At 47.0% G+C, this 20,559-nt stretch overlaps 2 protein-coding genes across 2 annotated transcripts; both read right to left on the reverse strand.

Annotated features, from left to right (window-relative positions):
* Positions 1–7,886: 7,886 nt before the first annotated feature.
* On the reverse strand, positions 7,887–10,386 carry LOC140454999 (tumor necrosis factor-like). The gene is made up of 4 exons (XM_072549675.1): positions 10,163–10,386; positions 9,388–9,448; positions 8,895–8,960; positions 7,887–8,367 (listed from the first exon to the last, which is right to left on the reverse strand). The coding sequence occupies exons 1-4, from the start codon at positions 10,337–10,339 to the stop codon at positions 7,955–7,957; spliced, it is 717 nt and encodes a 238-aa protein (XP_072405776.1). The 5' UTR covers positions 10,340–10,386; the 3' UTR covers positions 7,887–7,954.
* A 5,971-nt stretch (positions 10,387–16,357) lies between these two features.
* On the reverse strand, positions 16,358–20,331 carry LOC140455231 (tumor necrosis factor-like). Its single transcript, XM_072549956.1, has 4 exons — positions 19,858–20,331; positions 19,085–19,145; positions 18,589–18,654; positions 16,358–18,062 (listed from the first exon to the last, which is right to left on the reverse strand). Exons 1-4 carry the CDS (start codon positions 20,032–20,034, stop codon positions 17,650–17,652), a joined length of 717 nt encoding a protein of 238 aa, XP_072406057.1. The 5' UTR covers positions 20,035–20,331; the 3' UTR covers positions 16,358–17,649.
* Positions 20,332–20,559: the final 228 nt, after the last annotated feature.

The following is a 20,559-nucleotide window of genomic DNA, read 5'->3' on the forward strand; positions in this document are numbered from 1 at the left end:
GCCTGACATCTGTCATGGGGACACTGATGGAATCGATGACTCAAGTGGTTCTCACTGTGTATCTGAAATACTCCAGATAGTGAGGAAGAGCCAGCAAGGGGTTTGTGAAAGGGAAAGAAAGTTTAGTCAGTGTCTTCGAATTAGTGGAAGGAGTACATTGGGCAGTGGGTAAAGGGGAGGTCCCTGACGCACTGTACCTGGATTAGACAGAATGCTGATTTGGGTTAATTTGATTAATTCTTGTCAGATGTACCTGAGTACAATGAAAAGTGTGAATACTCTCACTGATGATGTTGCCTAGTCATGGTGATAAACATCTGAAAACAAACCTTCCAGCTCATTGAGCGAACTAACGTACATATGAGAGGTCCAATCAGCAGTCTATTCACAGCAGGAAAGAAGCTGTCCTTGACCCTTTTGGCACTAACCTTTCACCTTTGAATCTTCGGCGTGACTGAAGAAGTTGGGAGTGATGATAACTGGGATGGGAGGGCTCTTTGATATCGGCTGCCTTTTCACAGAGATGAGAAGTGTAGATGGAGTCAATGGATGGATGGGTGGTTTGTGGGAGGGTCTGGGCTATATCCACAACTGGTGTCACATCAATGTGATTGAGACTGATCGCAGTGCATGATAAAGGGCTCAGGCATATAGGGCTGGGGCAAAATCAATTCGGTACACTGTAAAACCAAGTAAAAATGCTATTCTTCAGTGAGACCGGCCTCTTAGGTGAGACCAATCTGGAATAATGTGTACAGTTTCAGTCTCTGTATTGAAAGGAGAATGTAAATAGAACATAGAACATAGCACAATACAGCACAGAACAGGCCCTTCGGCCCACGATGTTGAGCCGAACATGTGTTCTTGCTTAAACACCTACCCATGTACCTATCCAATTGCCGCTTAAAGGTCACCAATGATTCTGACTCTGCCACTCCCACAGGCAGCACATTCCATGCCCCAACCACTCTCTGGGTAAAGAACCTATCTCAGATATCCCCTCAATACCTTCCACCCTTCACCTTGTATTTATGTCCCCTAGTAACACTCTGTTGTACCCGGGGAAAAAGTCTCTGACTGTCTACTCTATCTATTACCCTGATCATCTTATAAACCTCGATCAAGTCACCCCTCATCCTTCGCCATTCCAATGAGAAAAGGCCTAGCACTCCCAACATATCCTGGTACGACCTATTCTCCATTCCAGGCAACATCCTGGTAAATCTCCTCTGCATCCTCTCCAAAGCTTCCACATCTTTCCTAAAATGAGGTGACCAGAACTGCACACAGTACTCCAAATGTGGCCTTACCAAGGTCCTGTACAGCTGCAACATCACCACACGACTCTTGAATTCAATCCCTCTGCTAATGAACACTAATACACCATAAGCCTTCTTACAAGCTCTATCCACCTGAGTGGCAACTTTCAAATATCTATGAACATAGACCCCAAGACCCCAAAAATGGACAACCTCACACTTGACAGGGTTGAACTCCATCTGCCACTCCGCAGCCCAGCTCTGCATCATATCTAAGTCCCTTTGCAGCCAACAACAGCCCTCCTCACTTTCCACAATTGCACCAATCTTCGTATTGTCTGCAAATTTACTGACCCACCCTTCGACTCCCTCTTCCAAGTCATTTATAAAAATTACAAACAGCAGAGGACCCAGAACTCATCCCTGCGGAACTCCACTGGTAACTGGGCTCCAGGCTGAATATTTACCATCTACCACCACTCTCTGACTTCGACCGGTTAGCCAGTTCTCTATCCAACTGGCCAAATTTCCCTCTATCCCATGCCTCCTGACTTTCCGCATCAGCCTACCATAGGGAAACTTATCAAATGCCTTACTAAAATCCATGTACACTACATCCACTGCTCTACCCTCATCCACATGCTTGGTCACCTCCTCAAAGAATTCAATAAGACTTGTAAGGCAAGACCTACCCTTCACCTACCCTGCTGGCTGTCCCTAATCAAGCAGTGTCTTTCCAGATACTCATAAATCCTATCCCTCAGTACCCTTTCCATTACTTTGCCTATCACCAAAGTAAGACTAACTGGCCTGTAATTCCCGGGGTTATCCCTATTCCCTTTTTTGAACAGGGGCACAACATTCGCCACTCTCCAGTCCCCTGGTACCACCCCTGTTGACAGTGAAGACAAAAAGATCATTGCCAACGGTTCTGCAATTTCCTCTCTTGCTTCCCACATAATCCTAGGATATATCCCGTCAGGCCCGAGGGACTTGTCTATCCTCAAGTTTTTCAAAATGCCCAACACATCTTCCTTCCTAACAAGTATTGCCAGTCCATTTCATACCCTCCTCTTCAACAATACAGTTCCTCTCATTTGTAAATACTGAAGAAATATACTCATTCAAGACCTCTCCTATCTCTTCTAACTCAATACACAGTCTCCCACTGCTGTCCTTGATCGGACCTACCTTCGTTCTCGTCATTCTCATGTTTCTCACATACGCATAAAAGGCCTTGGGGTTATCCTTGATCCTACCCACCAAAGATTTTTCATGCCCTCTCTTAGATCTCCTAATCCCTTTCTTCAGCTCCCTCCTGGCTATCCTGTATCCCTCCAATGCTCTGTCTGAACCTTGTTTCCTCAACCTTATGTAAGCCTCCTTCTTCCTCTTTACTAGACACTCAACCTCACTCATCAACCAACGTTCCCTCACACGACCATCTCTTTCCTGCCTGACAGGTACATACATATCAAGGACACGTCATATCTGTTCCTGGAAAAAGTTCCACATTTCATCGACATTCTTCCCTGACAGCCTGTGCTCCCAACTTATGCTACTCAGATCCTGTCTTGCAGCATCATATTTGCCCTTCCCCCAATTATAAAACCTACCCTGTTGCATGCACCTATCTCTCTCCATAACCAAGATGAAAGTCACAGAATTGTGGTCACCATCACTAAAATGTTCACCACTAACAGCCAGCCCATCACGTGACCCGGCTCGTTACCGAGTACCAAATCCAATATGGCCTCCCCTTTCGTCGGACAATCTTCATACTGAGTGTGGCGGCGGATTGCAAAGTGACCATCTGCAGGAACTGCAAACAGGAGGGTCACTTGACTAAGGACTGTCGGGAAGAAAACAGCTGCAACCTGTGCGGAGAGGCGGGCCACATGTATAAGACCTGCCCAAGACGGGCGGCACCACTTACACACAGATGGCTGGAGGTGGCAATGTGAGCTGTGGACCCCCAAAGACCAGTAAGGTCCACCCGGACAGCAGGGAAACGGAGTCTGATGGCACCCAGAAAGAAGAACAGGCTGGAGTGGAGGAGGCGGCAGCCAGCGGGGAGACACAGCAGCTGATCCTCGCTCTAGCCAGACAGATGGAAGAAATGGAGGAGGAGGTAATCAAGCAGGCGGAGGAGTGGATACCTGTTAAAAACAGGAAGAGGAAATCTTGCCAGGCCCCCAAAACCTCCCAGCAAAGGGGGAAAAGACAGCTGCACGAGGGAGGAACGGCCAGCTCTTCGGAGGGGGAAGATGGACGCAAAGAAGGCCATCACCACCAGAAGAAGAGACAGAGCGCCGTCGGTAAAGAGGAGGGCATTTCCTCCCAACCAGGAAACAACGGACCCCCCGAAGTCCACCCTCCACCCAGTGAGAACCAGGGGGTACCCACTGCCCCACAACTACAGGCAACCGAGAGCTGTGATCCTCTGACAGTCCCATTGTCAGACACAGAACTGGACAGTGAGGACCCTTGCCCTGGCTCAATGACACCAGAGCGGGTAAATGACCCCAGTGAGGAGCTGGATAGCTACCTCAGCCCAGCGAAGGTCCAGCAGTTTGTGCTTACCTTGGGGATGTAGACAGCCACCCCAGAGACAGGACAGTCAAATGGACAATGGTAACCCCATAAACTGGGGGTTAAAGAAGTTTCATTTGCTTTCATATAACAGGGCACCCACTCAGTAGGTGGGTTCCGCTGAAGCCACAGCCAAATACCAAGACACTGGATAGTTAATAAAGGTAACTGTTAATAGGATAACTGTGAATTCGATTAATTCAATTTGTTCTTTGTAATGTTAAGACATGCAATGTATATAACTATGAACGACATGGAAAATTGTACAAGTACCAAAGATTTATTTACATGAATAAAGTATATTTTGAAATAAAAAAAATCTTCATACCGAGTTAGAATGTGTTGGAGGAGGCTGTGAGACTGATACCTGGAATGAGCAGGTTGTTGTCTGAACATCGCTTGTTCAGGTTCAACCTGCTTTCACTGAGAGTGAGAGGTGAGTCCTGCTTTGGATCCAGACAAAGGCCCATTAGTGAATGGGAGGAGAAGGAGTTTATCAAGATGGAACCCAACACCTACTTCCCTGAGAATTGGAAAGCCCTACATCCCAACCCTGGTCAGATTGACCTTGATGAGTATGTATTTCCATTCACTGAACACCCCTTCCTGTATAACAGTATTCTGCAAGTGCCTTTCTAGAAATGGGGAAGTAAGTCACAAGCCGAGCCATCTTGGACAGGAATAATTTCTCATAATGGAGCCGTGTTAGTCTGAGTTAGCCTGACACATTCTCAGAGTGCTGGATTAGTGGTGCTGGAAGAGCACAGCAGTTCAGGCAGCATCCAACGAGCAGCGAAATCAACGTTTCGGGCAAAAGCCCTTCATCAGGAATAAAGGCAGTGAGCCTGAAGCATGGAGAGATAAGCTAGAGGAGGGTGGGGGTGGGGAGAGAGTAGCATAGAGTATTCTTGTAGAGAGAGGAGGAAAACTTCTTCAAGGCATTCTTGAGTGGGTCTGTCTGAGGCAGAGTGGGTGATAGTTTCTCATTCACACACCATTCCCCATGACAGAACAGGGTGTGGGGCAATTCCTGTTGGCTAGAAGTGAAATTTAAGTTTCTGCAAGTGTTTGGCCAAACAGTGGGGTAAGTGTGTTATTGGTGTGAGCTGTGCTCAGCTGAGAATGGTATATGTACAGGGATGGCTGGGAACCGATGGAAACAGTCAGGAAAACAAGCTGTGCCTGACGGTCAGATTCTCACAGGCTGACTCCATGGACAGGAACGTTTGATTTCCTGGGAGCACAAAGATGAGTGCATGAGCCGAGTTTGATGAGAGCATGACATGTTGCATATAAAGTGTTTTAACAGTTCCCTGAAAAAGAACAACGGTAAAGAAAGGGTTAACTCCCAAACAAGAGTTAATCCATGAGCTGCAGCTTTACCGCGTCTCCTTCAAGACATAGAAAGCATTTAAGTATTGGCTGTCCTGTCGGATGTTTAAATGTTTCCCTTTGAAAAACTTCTATTCTCTTGTGAACATGTGAGCCGTTCTGACATTGAGCGCTGGATGTCTGTGGTTGTGGCTCAGAGATTTGCAGTAAGTGTTTTGCTTTCTGAAATACACTACATACTTTTAACTTTTAAACAGTTCTTACAGGTGGCCTGAGTACTTTTACAACAAATTCACGAATTTGTCACCTTCCAAAAAACCACCCTGCCAGCCTGTTGGTTATACAGTGGATATGGTTGAGTGACACTGGATTGCAAATTGAATATTTCTCAGTGTTTTGTCGAGAACCGATCGGATAGGGAGAGTATTGCTTCTTCCTTCCACACTTAGACGATACCTTCCTGTCACTATTTCGAGGAATTTGGGCATTTTTCAAACATGCGACATAGAATATTACAGAGCAGAAACACATTCTTCAGCTCAATATCTCTGTGCCAGTTATGATGCTCATATAAACTAATCCTATATCCCTGAGTTTCTGCCTGTTTCTTGTGCCTGCTCAAATATCTCTAAACTGTTGCTTTCGTATCTGCTTGTGTCACCTCCCCTGGCAGGGCATGTCAGGCACCGACTGCACTTTGTCTGAAATCCCATCCTCACACACTTGCTTTAATCTTCTGGTTCCTGCAGTAATGTGTGGGAGACTGGAGAGATGGTCATTGGAGTTGAACTGTGTACAATGTGATCTCTTTGAAACAGACCCAATTCTAATGGCTCATTAGGAGAGATGCTGAGAGGCAGGTGGTTCCACCCAGGTTGGACAGGATGTGTAACTACAGTCCCAGAATTAGGGGGATGGCCATTTCAGACAGAGATGGGGAGAAATGCCTATGTGCAGAAAGTGGGAGAAACATGAGCCAGTTTATTTGTTCAGGTATTTTCAATTTGTCATCCACATCTCATTGAAAGAGACAGGAGGCTTATGGGTAGGTCACATGATTTTCTCTTTATAATTTCTTCTTTCAAACTCTGGATTCCCTCTCTAAGATTCCCAATCTCCTCTCCCGACAAGATTACCAAGATCTGGTTTAGTTATCTCAAATTTACAATCTCGCAATCCCATAAAGTTGCCCAGCTCTAAACTGTCTATCCCAAATTCCCAGTGTGATAATCAATCAAACAGTCAGTTGGAACAGAGTAGAAAGTGGACCCTCTCATTTAAACACTGTCCAGGAACATCTCCAAACCCAAACCAATGTACAACAGCCAGAAGGAAACATTAGACAATCTTCAAATAATTTTATTAATTCCTCTTTATGTTTGCAGACATAAATATTAATATAAATAATATAAATACAACCATTGATAAATAGAATTAAATAATAACTTATATCAATCTGAAATATCTTAACATTGACAATATCATTGTCACTAAAGGACACCTATAGAACAGATGTTACAGTTTTACACAAACACTCAGTTGGTCTATGAGCTGCAATTAAATTTCAGTGGTCCCTCATTCGAGACAGAGAATCTCTCGGCATGCAGCGACAATCAGATTTATTACTGGGATCTTACTGTGCATTACCCAGTCTGAAGGGTGACCAATGGAGAGTACAAGGTACAAAGGGAAGGTAACATTGCCATGAAGGAACAATCTCAACCATTCCCCTTGGATCAGAGCAGCAAAGAATCCCCTCCAACATTGACTAGGACGAAGCTGTAGGAGCACAATATAGTCCCATCAGATAAGGAACAGGCCAACATTTAGTGAGCCAACCTCTTGGTGTTTGCTGAAAGTTCTGTCACCATTTGAATTGCAGTGCTGACCATATGGACTCAAGGAAGGGAAGATTCTGTGAAGATTTGACCAATCACATTGTTCGAGGTAGAAAGCCAAAGCCCAGCTGAGAACGTGCTTTGGCATTCCTCACCCAACAGCAAACTCAATCAACTTGCTTCATTTTTCACAAAGATAGCAGTGATCCTTTGGAATGTAAATCAATAATGAGGAATGGACCATACTCTACAAGGACCAGTACCTGGTCTCAGGGAATAATCAGTCTGAATATCAGACCCAGGATCCTGGATTTCATTTTCACTCCAGGGATAGACAAACAAATTTCTACCTGAGGAGGACAAATTCAAATAAAGTGAGCAACAGAAAACACAATTTAAATAGGAAATAAATTATACGATCTGTGAGGCTTTGTGTTCATATCAATCAGAAACAGCAGATTTGGAATGCAATTTCTGAACAACTCTCTTCACATTGTTCCAATCGAATTCACTCACCCAACAGGATCAATGTTACACAGCAGTGAAGCACCTCCACCTGGGCCCAGTGTTAAAGGGATGTTAGAAGTAGGGACATTATAGTGACAGGTGGAGGCCATTCAATCCCTCAAGCCTAGAGGTTAGCTGGAGGCAAGCACAGGTTCCCTGACCAATACCATTCTCTGCTTTGTACAAAGCTGGAATTGCAACACTGAAAATTTACTCTGATACTTCACTGCACCACCCAATCCTCAAAGCCACACACATGTGACACCTTCTGTTGTTGCAAACTCTTGAAATAAAATACAAGAGAAGTTAATCTATTTTGTGCACAATTAACAATAAGAAGACAATGTGTCTTTGTCAGTTTGCGATGAATTTCAATTTGAAATTCTTGAACAGTCATTGATAATCAATGTGCATGTTCCAGGAAAATTATACAGCAAATATTCCAAAGAAAGTCTTCCCTTCGGCTGTGTCTACATATCCCGTTGTCTCCTCGTTAACCCTGGAGAAGATCTGATCTCCCTCCAGGAACTCAAAGATGGCTCCCTGGTAGGAGGTTTTGTACCAAGGCTCCTTGCGTTGGTGAGAGTGGCAGGCGGATTTGGTGGCTTTCAGTAGAATGGCTTCCTCGGGATAACTTGGCGACAGCTTGGTGAGTTCGTGGCTCAGGTAGACAGCCTGGGGCTGACACTCCATGCTGTGGAAGACCACCTGGGTGTAGACAAAGTACTGTCCAGGCCTCTTGATGATGAGATGGTTGTCCCTGAACTCCAGGCCCTCGGTGAAGGTGGAATCACTCTCATTTTGCCAAATCACGGTCCCTCCTTTGCTGGTTGGGGAAGCTGAGGGGTCAGGGGTGGGAGAGAGAGGGAAGACATCATGAGGATCAAACAAAGAGAAATAACTAGCCCGCATTGATGTAGCACCAGGCATGGCTTGTGGATATGGTAAAGCACTTTACAACCAAGGAGGTGTTACTGAAGGAGTAATTGTATTATTTCAGGAAATGGAGCCATCACTTTGTGCACAGTAAGATCCCACGATATACCATGGGAAAGAATCTGGACGGTCTGCATCTTAATTGGAAACTGAGTTCCCTTGTCACCCTGACCCATGGAGAGGCCGGTCACAGGAGGATTTCATCTCTGATGCCTGTGCTGCTGTCTCTGTGTTCAGATGAACCAATTCACACCACAACCCCTTCTCTTTGCCCAGGACACTGTTATCTCCCACTCTCCTCCTCCAATGCTCTCTCCACATTCCATTATTGATAAAGAGAGTTAGCACCTTCCCAACCCACCCCTGCACCCTCCCAGCTGCTGGGGCCTATTCTCTAGAGGATGCTGTCACATTGAGAACAGTTGTGTACCTGTCAGGTGAGCTGCGATTCTCGGCCGGGGGTCACTCCCCACCTGCTTCATGAGAAGGGGCAAACCTGGAAATGGAAAAGACAAAAACTCAGACCCTGCTGGATCACCCACAGAGCACAGACTGACAGACACAGAGAGGGGGAGGGGAGGGGGGGAGGTGAAGGGACAGATAGACAGGTGGGCTCATGAGAGGAAAGAGTGTATGAGATCCAAATGGAAAAGGCTGGAGAAACTCAGCAGGTCTGGCAGCATGGGTGGGAGGAGACCCCGAGTGAACATCTCGAGTCCAGTATTGCTGCAATCTGAGAGAGTTTGTGGGAAAGGCTGAGAGGGAGTCAGGAAAACAGACAAATCGCTCAAGGACAACAATGATAAAGGGAGAATGGTGCAGCAATGTTAGGAAAGATATTGATGAAAATATTAATGAGGAATGTCCCAGAGGGTGAGGGAGAGATGGGTCCGAAAAACAGCACTGATCCTGACAGCACTTACCGCTGGTCTGAGCCGCTGTTGTCAGTGAGGGATGGGAGACTTCCAGCTTTGATCTCGAACCCTGAAGGAATTCAACAAGAACAAGGGTTAAGATGTGAAATTGACTCGAGATTCCGCTCCACCGAACAGGAGTTAGTGCCCAACCCAGGGCTGCGGCTGGGTGGGCTTTAGGGACCACCCGGTGTTGGACAGAAACACAATGTGATCCAGGCGATTGGAGACACTGACTCGGTTGGAGTCCCTGTGTTGGACACTGTCCAGGACAGACAGGATACCCTGGAGAGCCGGAGTGACCCAGCCAGCCTATTCCCCATCCCCACTGTGTACAGACACACGCTGACCCCATACAGACTGGCTGAGTGACCCCCCTCCCCCCAGCCCCCCGTCACTCTCAGAGGGACAGCTGCCAGACTCTGCTTGTCCTTTAGTAGCGCCGGCAGCACAGACTGAGAGAGCCGCCTTTATCCGGCGGCTCCCATAGAACAGGGAGCAGTTCCAACAGTTCCCTCAGCTCAGGCTGGGCACTGAGCAGGGTCCTGGGGGAAAATCACTCTCGCTGTTGGAGAGACTGCAGTTAAAGGGCCGGCCTGGCTGAAGCGCTGGGGGCCAGTTTGCTGTTTCGCTGCAGAGTTGCAGCACGAACTGAGAGTGAAATCCCTTCAACAGCTTGAAGTGCCCGCTTCCAAACAAGTCCCTGTCCCCGGGGGCAATGCAAGCGGCAAGTGGAAGGCGAGCGCTCGTCTCCAAGAACACCCTCCCCAAGGCAGATCCTCACCTGGTTTGAAGGGAACACTCCAAACTGAAGCAGGAAGAGAAAGGTCGATAGCAGCAACAAGCCGAGGACAGCGAGTGTACACAGAGCCCGCCAGAAACAGCTTGTGTTGGAGCCTGACTCCCTGATGGGCAGCAGCCCCCCATTCTCCAGCTCCAAGAACTTGGCCTCAGTGTCCATGCTGTCAGGGGGCAGAGGGAACTCGCTGGGCTCAGTCTCTCTCGGGTCCACTCAGGCTCAGTCTGAGGGTCTCTGTCTCTGTCTCTCTCAGGGAGGGAGCTGCCTGCTCTATAACTGCTGCTGCTCCTCACTAAAACCTCTTTATAACCAGCAGCAGCAGCACAGTCACTGCTGGCTGTGATGAAATGGAATGGGAAATCCCCAGGCAGAAACAGCAGCGATTGGAAAGCGATCACTCTCCAGATCGAATGTGGGACTGGCTCTGTCTAACTCTCACCCAACGTGGAACGACAGCAGTTTCTCCCAAAACCGGGACATCCTGTCGGTTACCCAAAGTGGGTCCCAACAATTCCCCCAGTCTCTCCATGTCTCCCCCATGGGCTCCTGGCTCTCACTGGGAACAATGACAGAGGGAGGAGGTAGAGAGATGGAGGGAGAGCACAGCACTAACTTTATTACAGAAATAATCGGTTCTGTCATAGTGTGGGGCAGACCCACCGACAGTGGATAACGAATTAAATGAGAGAAAGATCAAGCTGAACAGAAACATACCATGCAGAAAGATGTGTGACTGGTCTGATGGTGGGACAAAACCCGAAAGCAGCAGCAAAGTGAAAAACGAACAGATCTCTCAGGTGGACAAAATGAGACTCTCTGATCAAACCAAGGAAAGTTCTCCGGGTCATGAAACAGCAGCAGAGCGAGGGCCATCAGTGTGGATCACCCAGAGAGTGAGAATGGGGAATTCAACACACAGAATAAGGAACATGGAACAATAACACAGCAGCTCATTCACCTTCCATCTTTACTGTGGGGGAAACAAACACCTTCCACTGGGAGATGGACATCAGGGTGGGCAATGGGTGGAGGAACCTGGGGAGATTATCATCAGGAGGGAAGTGATACTGAACACAGTGAGAGAGCTGTGGGAGGGACACTCCTAGTTCCTATTGGACTTCACAACAAGGTCCTCACAGCAGCACTAATGCAGCAGGAGATTTGCTGGTGTGAATTTTCCAGGATTCCCCAGATTCTGGAAGTGTTCCATCAGACTGCAAAGCAGCATATGTCCTGCCTGTATTCCAGAAGGGAACATATTGGAGAGTTAGTCTGACATCTGTCATTGGGACACTGATGGAATCGATGACTCAAGTGGTTCTACTGTGTATCTGAAATACTCCAGATAGTGAGGAAGAGCCAGCAAGGGGTTTGTGAAAGGGAAAGAAAGTTTAGTCAGTGTCTTCGAATTAGTGGAAGGAGTACATTGGGCAGTGGGTAAAGGGGAGGTCCCTGACGCACTGTACCTGGATTAGACAGAATGCTGATTTGGGTTAATTTGATTAATTCTTGTCAGATGTACCTGAGTGCAATGAAAAGTGTGAATACTCTCACTGATGATGTTGGCTAGTCTTACTGATAAAACATCTGAAAACAAACCTTCCAGCTCATTGAGCGAACTAATGTACATATGAGAGGTCCAATCAGCAGTCTATTCACAGCAGGAAAGAAGCTGTCCTTGACCCTTTTGGCACTAACCTTTCACCTTTGAATCTGCGGCGTGACTGAAGAAGTTGGGAGTGATGATAACTGGGATGGGAGGGCTCTTTGATACCGGCTGCCTTTTCACAGAGATGAGAAGTGTAGATGGAGTCAATGGATAGATGGGTGGTTTGTGGGAGGGTCTGGGCTATATCCACAACTGGTGTCACATCAATGTGATTGAGACTGATCGCAGTGCATGATAAAGGGCTCAGGCATATAGGGCTGGGGCAAAATCAACATGTTCTGTCATGGGGAATAGTGTGTGAATGAGAAACTATCACCCACTCTGCCTCAGACAGATGCAATCTGAGAATGTGTCAGGCTAACTCAGAGTAACACTGCTCCATTATGAGAAATTATTCCTGTCCAAGATGGCTCGGCTTGTGACTTACTTCCCCATTTCTAGAAAGGCACTTGCAGAATACTGTTATACAGGAAGGGGTGTTCAGTGAATGGAAATACATACTCATCAAGGTCAATCTGACCAGGGTTGGGATGTAGGGCTTTCCAATTCTCAGGGAAGTAGGTGTTGGGTTCCATCTTGATAAACTCCTTCTCCTCCCATTCACGAATGGGCCTTTGTCTGGATCCAAAGCAGGACTCACCGCTCACTCTCAGTGAAAGCAGGTTCAACCTGAACAAGCGTGGTGGCAATTCCTGTTGGCTCGTAGCGAAACTTGAATTTCTGCAAGTGTTTGGCCAAACAATGGGGTAAGCGTGTTATTGGTGTGAGCTGTGCTCAGCTGAGAATGGTGTATCTACAGGGATGGCTGGGAACCGATGGAAACAGTCAGGAAAACAAGCTGTGCCTGACGGTCAGATTCTCACAGGCTGAGTCCATGGACAGTAACGTTTGATTTCCTGGGAGCACAAAGATGGTGGGCATGGTCCCCTGTTTTAAATATCACGTGTAAATATTTCACATTGCATAGGGTCCACTCAATTCATGTCTGCTTCAGCCGAGTTTGATGAGAGCATGACATGAGGAAGAAGGAGGCTTACATAAGGTTGAGGAAACAGGGTTCAGACAGAGCAGTGGAGGGATACAGGATAGCCAGAAGGGACCTGAAGAAAGGGATTAGGAGAGCTAAGAGAGGGCATGAAAAATCCTTGGCGGACAGGATCAAGGATAACCCCAAGGCATTTAATGCGTATGTGAGAAACCTGAGAATGACGAGAACGAGGGTAGGTCCGATCAAGGACAGTAGTGGGAGACTGTGTATTGAGTGAGAAGAGATAGGAGAGGTCTTGAACAAGTACTTCTCTTCAGTATTTACGAACGAGAGGGACCGTATTGTTGAAGAGGAGAGTGTGAAACGGACTGATAAGCCAGAAGAGATACCTGTTAGGAAGGAAGATGTGTTGGACATTTTGAACAACTTGAGGATAGACAAGTCCCCCGGGCCTGACGGGATATATCCTAGGATTATGTGGGAAGCAACAGAGGAAATTGCAGAACCTTTGGCAATTATCTTCTCGTCTTCACTGGCAACGGGGGTGGTACCAGGGGACTGGAGAGTAGCGAATGTTGTGCCCCTGTTCAAAAAAGGGAATAGGGATAACCCCAGGAATTACAGGCCAGTTAGTCTTACTTCTGTGGTAGGCAAAGTAATGGAAAGGGTACTGAGGGATAGGATTTACGAGTATCTGGAAAGACACTGCTTGATTAGGGACAGCCAGCACGGATTTGTGAAGGGTAGGTCTTGCCTTACAAGTCTTATTGAATTCTTTGAGGAGGTGACCAAGCATGTGGATGAGGGTAGAGCAGTGGATGTAGTGTACATGGATTTTAGTAAGGCATTTGATAAGGTTCCCCATGGTAGGCTTATGCGGAAAGTCAGGAGGCATGGGATAGAGGGAAATTTGGCCAATTGGATAGAAAACTGGCTAACCGGTCGAAGGCAGAGAGTGGTGGTAGATGGTAAATATTCAGCCTGGAGCTCAGTTACAAGTGGAGTTCCGCAGGGTTCAGTTCTGGGTCCTCTGCTGTATGTAATTTTTATTAATGACTTAGATGAGGGAGTCGAAGGGTGGGTCAGTAAATTTGCAAATGATACGATGATAGGTGGAGTTGTGGACAGTGAGGAGGGCTGTTATCAGCTGCAGAGGGACTTAGATATGATGCAGAGCTGGGCTGAGGAGTGGCAGATGGAGTTCAACCCTACCAAGTGTGAGGTTGTCCATTTTGGAAGAACAAATAAGAATGCGGAATACAGGGTTAATGGTAGGGTTCTTAGTAAGGTGGAGGAACAGAGGGATCTTGGGGTCTATGTACATAGATCTTTGAAGGTTGCCACTCAGGTGGATAGAGTTTGTAAGAAGGCGTATGGAGTATTATCGTTCATTAGCAGAGGGATTGAATTCAAGAGTCGTGAAGTGATGTTACAGCTGCACAGGACTTTGGTTAGGCCACAGTTGGAGTACTGTGTGCAGTTCTGGTCGCCTCACTTTAGGAAAGATGTGGAAGCTTTGGAGAGGGTGCAGAGAAGATTTACCAGGATGTTGCCTGGAATGGAGAGCAGGTCGTACGAGGATAGGTTGAGAGTTCTCGGCCTTTTCTCCTTGGAACGGCGAAGGATGAGGGGTGACTTGATAGAGGTTTATAAGATGATCAGAGGAATAGATAGAGTAGACAGTCAGAAACTTTTTCCCCGGGTACAACAGAGTGTTACAAGGGGACATAAATTTAAGGTGAAGGGTGGAAGGTATAGGGGAGATGTCAGGGGTGGGTTCTTTACCCAGAGAGTGGTGGGGACATGGAATGCGCTGCCCATGGGAGTGGCAGAGTCAGAATCATTGGCGACCTTTAAGCGGCATTTGGATAGGTACATGGATGGGTGCTTAATCTAGGTTAGAAGTTCGGCACAACATCGTGGGCCGAAGGGCCTGTTCTGTGCTGTATTGTTCTATGTTCTATGTTCTATGTTCTATGTTCTATGTTCTATGTTCTATGTTGCATATAAAGTGTTTTAACACTTCCCTGGAAAAGAACAAAGGTAAATAAAGGGTTAACTCCCAAACAAGAGTTAATCCATGAGCTGCAGATTTACTGCATCTCCTTCAAGACATAGAAAGCATTTAAGTATTGGCTGTGCTGTCGGACGTTTAAATGTTTCCCTTTGAAAAACGTCTATTCTCTTGTGAACATGTGAGCCGTTCTGACATTGAGCGCTGGATGTCTGTGGTTGTGTCTCAGAGATTTGCAGTAAGTGTTTTGCTTTCTGAAATACACCACATACTTTTAACTTTTAAACAGTTCTTACACTTGGCCTGAGTACTTTTACAACAAATTCACTAATTTATCATCTTCTAAAAAACCACACTGCCAGCCTGTTGGTTATACAGTGGATATGGTTTAGTGACACTGGATTGCAAACTGAATATTTCTCAGCGTTTTGTCGAGAACCGATCTGATAGGGAAGTATTGCTTCTTCCTTCCACACTTAGACGTTACCTTCCTGTCACTGTTTCGAGCAATTTGGGCATTTTTCAAACATGGGACATAGAGTATTACAGAGCAGAAACACATTCTTCAGCTCAATATCTCTGTGCCAGTTATGATGCTCATATAAACTAATCCTATATCCCTGAGTTTCTGCCTGTTTCTTGTGTCTGCTCAAATATCTCTAAACTGTTGCTTTCGTATCTGCTTCTGTCACCTCCCCTGGCAGGGCATGTCAGGCACCGACTGCACTCTGTCTGAAATCCCATCCTCACACACTTGCTTTAATCTTCTGGTTCCTGCAGTGATGTGTGGGAGACTGGAGAGATGCACATTGGAGTTGAACTGTGTACAATGTGATCTCTTTGAAACAGACCCAATTCTAATGGCTCATCAGGAGAGATGCTGAGAGGCAGGTGGTTCCACCCAGGTTGGACAGGATGTGTAACTACAGTCCCAGAATTAGGGGGATGGCCATTTCAGACAGAGATGGGGAGAAATGCCTATGTGCAGAAAGTGGGAGAAACATGAGCCAGTGTATTTGTTCAGGTATTTTCAATTTGTCATCCACATCTCATTGAAAGAGACAGGAGGCTTATGGGTAGGTCACATGACTTTCTCTTTATAATTTCTTCTTTCAAACTCTGGATTCCCTCTCTAAGATTCCCAATCTCCTCTCCCGACAAGATTACCAAGATCTGGTTTTGTTATCTCAGATTTACAATCTCCCAATCCCATAAAGTTGCCCAGCTCTAAACTGTCTATCCCAAATTCCCAGTGTGATAATCAATCAAACAGTCAGTTGGAACAGAGTAGAAAGTGGACCCTCTCATTTAAACACTGTCCAGGAACATCTCCAAACCCAAACCAATGTACAACAGCCAGAAGGAAACATTAGACACTCTTCAAATAATTTTATTAATTTCTCTTTATGTTTGCAGACATAAATATTAATATAAATAATATAAATACAACCATTGATAAATAGAATTAAATAATAACTTATATCAATCTGAAATATCTTAACATTGACAATATCATTGTCACTAAAGGACACCTATAGAACAGATGTTACAGTTTTACACAAACACTCAGGTTGGTCTATGAGCTGCAATTAAATTTCAGTGGTCCCTCATTCGAGACAGAGAATCTCTCGGCATGCAGCGACAATCAGATTTATTACTGGGATCTTACTGTGCATTACCCAGTCTGAAGGGTGACCAATGGAGAGTACAAGGTACAAAGGGAAGGTAACATTGCCATGAAGGAACAATCTCAATCATTCCCCTTGGATCAGAGCAGCAAACAATCCCCTCCAACATTGACTAGGACGAAGCTGTAGGAGCACAATATCGTCCCATCAGATCAGGAACAGGCCAACATTTAGTGAGCCAACATCTTGGTGTTTGCTGAATGTTCTGTCACCATTTGAATTGCAGTGCTGACCATATGGACTCAAGGGAGGGAAGATTCTGTGAAGAATTGACCAATCACATTGTCGAGGTAGAAAGCCAATGCCCAGCTGAGAACGTGCTTTGGCATTCCTCACCCAACAGCGAACTCAATCAACTTGCTTCATTTTTCACAAAGATAGCAGTGATCCTTTGGAATGTAAATCAATAATGAGGAATAGACCATACTCTACAAGGACCAGTACATGGTCTCAGGGAATAATCAGTCTGAATATCAGACCCAGGATCCTGGATTTCATTTTCACTCCAGGGATAGACAAACAAATTTCTACCTGAGGAGGACAAATTCAAATAAAGTGAGCAACAGAAAACACAATTTAAATAGGAAATAAATTATACGATCTGTGAGGCTTTGTGTTCATATCAATCAGAAACAGCAGATTTGGAATGCAATTTCTGAACAACTCTCTTCACATTGTTCCAATCGAATTCACTCACCCAACAGGATCAATGTTACACAGCAGTGAAGCACCTCCACCTGGGCCCAGTGTTAAAGGGATGTTAGAAGCAGGGACATTATAGTGACAGGTGGAGGCCAGTAAATCCATCAAACCTAGATGTTAGCTGGAGACAAGCACAGATTCCCTGACCAATACCATTCTGTGCTTTGTACAAAGCTGAAATTGCATCACTGAAAATTTACTCTGATACTTCACTGCACCACCAATCCTCAAAGCCACACACATCTGACACATTCTGTTGTTGCAAACTCTTGAAATCAAATACAACAGAAATTAATCTAGTTTGTGCACAATTAACAATAAGAAGACAATGTGTCTTTGTCAGTTTGCGATGAATTTCAATTTGAAATTCTTGATCAGTCATTGATAATCAATGTGCATGTTCCAGGAAAATTATACAGCAAATATTCCAAAGAAAGTCTTCCCTTCGGCTGTGTCTACATATCCCGTTGTCTCCTCGTTAACCCTGGAGAAGATCTGATCTCCCTCCAGGAACTCAAAGATGGCTCCCTGGTAGGAGGTTTTGTACCAGGGCTCCTTGCGTTGGTGAGAGTGGCAGGCGGATTTGGTGGCTTTCAGTAGAATGGCTTCCTCGGGATAACTTGGCGACAGCTTGGTGAGTTCGTGGCTCAGGTAGACAGCCTGGGGCTGACACTCCATGCTGTGGAAGACCACCTGGGTGTAGACAAAGTACTGTCCAGGCCTCTTGATGATGAGATGGTTGTCCCTGAACTCCAGGCCCTCGGTGAAGGTGGAATCACTCTCATTTTGCCAAATCACGGTCCCTCCTTTGCTGGTTGGGGAAGCTGAGGGGGCAGGGGTGGGAGAGAGAGAGGGAAGACACCATGAGGATCAAACAAAGAGAAATAACTAGCCCGCATTGACGTAGCACCAGGATATCGTGGATACGGTAAAGCACTTCACAACCAAGGAGGTGTTACTGAAGGAGCAATTGTATTATTTCAGGAAATGGAGCCATCACTTTGTGCACAGTAAGATCCCACGATTTACCATGGGAAAGAAACTGGACGGTCTGCATCTTAATTGGAAACTGAGCTCCCTTGTCACCCTGATCCATGGAGAGGCCGGTCACAGTAGGATTTCATCTCTGATGCCTGTGCTGCTGTCTCTGTGTTCAGATGAACCAATTCACACCACAACCCCTTCTCTTTGCCCAGGACCCTGTTATCTCCCACTCTCCTCCTCCAATGCTCTCTCCACATTGCATTATTGATAAAGAGAGTTAGCACCTTCCCAACCCACCCCTGCACCCTCCCAGCTGCTGGGGCCTATTCTCTCGAGGATGCTGTCACATTGAGAACAGTTGTGTACCTGTCAGGTGAGCTGCGATTCTCGGCCGGGGGTCACTCCCCACCTGCTTCATGAGAAGGGGCAAACCTGGAAATGGAAAAGACAAAAACTCAGACCCTGCTGGATCACCCACAGAGCACAGACTGACAGACACAGAGAGAGGGAGGGGAGGGGGGGAGGTGAAGGAGGGACAGATAGACAGGTGGGCTCATGAGAGGAAAGAGTGTATGAGAGCCAAATGGAAAAGGCTGGAGAAACTCAGCAGGTCTGGCAGCATGTGTGGGAGGAGACTCCGAGAGAACATCTCGAATCCAGTATTGCTGCAATCTGAGAGAGTTTGTGGGAAAGACTGAGAGGGAGTCAGGAAAACAGACAAATCGCTCAAGGACAACAATGATAAAGGGAGAATGGTGCAGCAATGTTAGGAAAGATATTGATGAAAATATTAATGAGGAATGTCCCAGAGGGTGAGGGAGAGATGGGTCCGAGAAACAGCACTGATCCTGACAGCACTTACCGCTGGTCTGAGCCGCTGTTGTCAGTGAGGGATGGGAGACTTCCAGCTTTGATCTCGAACCCTGAAGGAATTCAACAAGAACAAGGGTTAAGATGTGAAATTGACTCGAGATTCCGCTCCACCGAACAGGAGTTGGTGCCCAACCCAGGGCTGCGGCTGGGTGGGCTTTAGGGACCACCCGGTGTTGGACAGAAACACAATGTGATCCAGGCGATTGGAGACACTGACTCGGTTGGAGTCCCTGTGTTGGACACTGTCCAGGACAGACAGGATACCCTGGAGAGCCGGAGTGACCCAGCCAGCCTATTCCCCATCCCCACTGTGTACAGACACACGCTGACCCCATACAGACTGGCTGAGTGACCCTCCCCCAGCCCACCCCCGTCACTCTCAGAGGGACAGCTGCCAGGCTCTGCTTGTCCTTTAGTAGCGCCGGCAGCACAGACTGAGAGAGCCGCCTTTATCCGGCGGCTCCCATGGAACAGGGAGCAGTTCCAACAGTTCCCTCAGCTCAGGCTGGGCACTGAGCAGGGTCCTGGGGGAAAATCGCTCTCGCTGTTGGAGAGACTGCAGTTAAAGGGCCGGCCTGGCTGAAGCGCTGGGGGTCAGTTTGCTGTTTCGCTGCAGAGTTGCAGCACGAACTGAGAGTGAAATCCCTTCAACAGCTTGAAGTGCCCGCTTCCAAACAAGTCCCTGTCCCCGGGGCAATGCAAGCGGCAAGTGGAAGGCGAGCGCTAGTCTCCAAGAACACCCTCCCCAAGGCAGATCCTCACCTGGTTTGGAGAGAGCACTCCAAACTGAAGCAGGAAGAGAAAGGTCGATAGCAGCAACAAGCCGAGGACAGCGAGTGTACACAGAGCCCGCCAGAAACAGCTTGTGTTGGAGCCTGACTCCCTGATGGGCAGCAGCCCCCCATTCTCCAGCTCCAAGAACTTGGCCTCAGTGTCCATGCTGTCAGGGGGCAGAGGGAACTCGCTGGGCTCAGTCTCTCTCGGGTCCACTCAGGCTATGTCTGAGGGTCTCTGTCTCTGTCTCTCTCTCTCTCTCTCTCTCAGGGAGGGAGCTGCCTGCTCTATAACTGCTGCTGCTCCTCACTAAAACCTCTTTATAACCAGCAGCAGCAGCACAGTCACTGCTGGCTGTGATGAAATGGAATGGGAAATCCCCAGGCAGAAACAGCAGCGATTGGAAAGCGATCACTCTCCAGATCGAATGTGGGACTGGCTCTGTCTAACTCTCACCCAACGTGGAACGACAGCAGTTTCTCCCAAAACCGGGACATCCTGTCGGTTACCCAAAGTGGGTCCCAGCAATTCCCCCAGTCTCTCCATGTCTCCCCCATGGGCTCCTGGCTCTCACTGGGAACAATGACAGAGGGAGGAGGTAGAGAGATGGAGGGAGAGCACAACACTAACTTTATTACAGAAATAATCGGTTCTGTCATAGTGTGGGGCAGACCCACCGACAGTGGATAA

The sequence above is a fragment of the Chiloscyllium punctatum genome, chromosome 30 (genome assembly GCF_047496795.1).
Source record: "Chiloscyllium punctatum isolate Juve2018m chromosome 30, sChiPun1.3, whole genome shotgun sequence".
In the NCBI taxonomy this organism is placed as follows: Eukaryota; Metazoa; Chordata; class Chondrichthyes; order Orectolobiformes; family Hemiscylliidae; genus Chiloscyllium; species Chiloscyllium punctatum.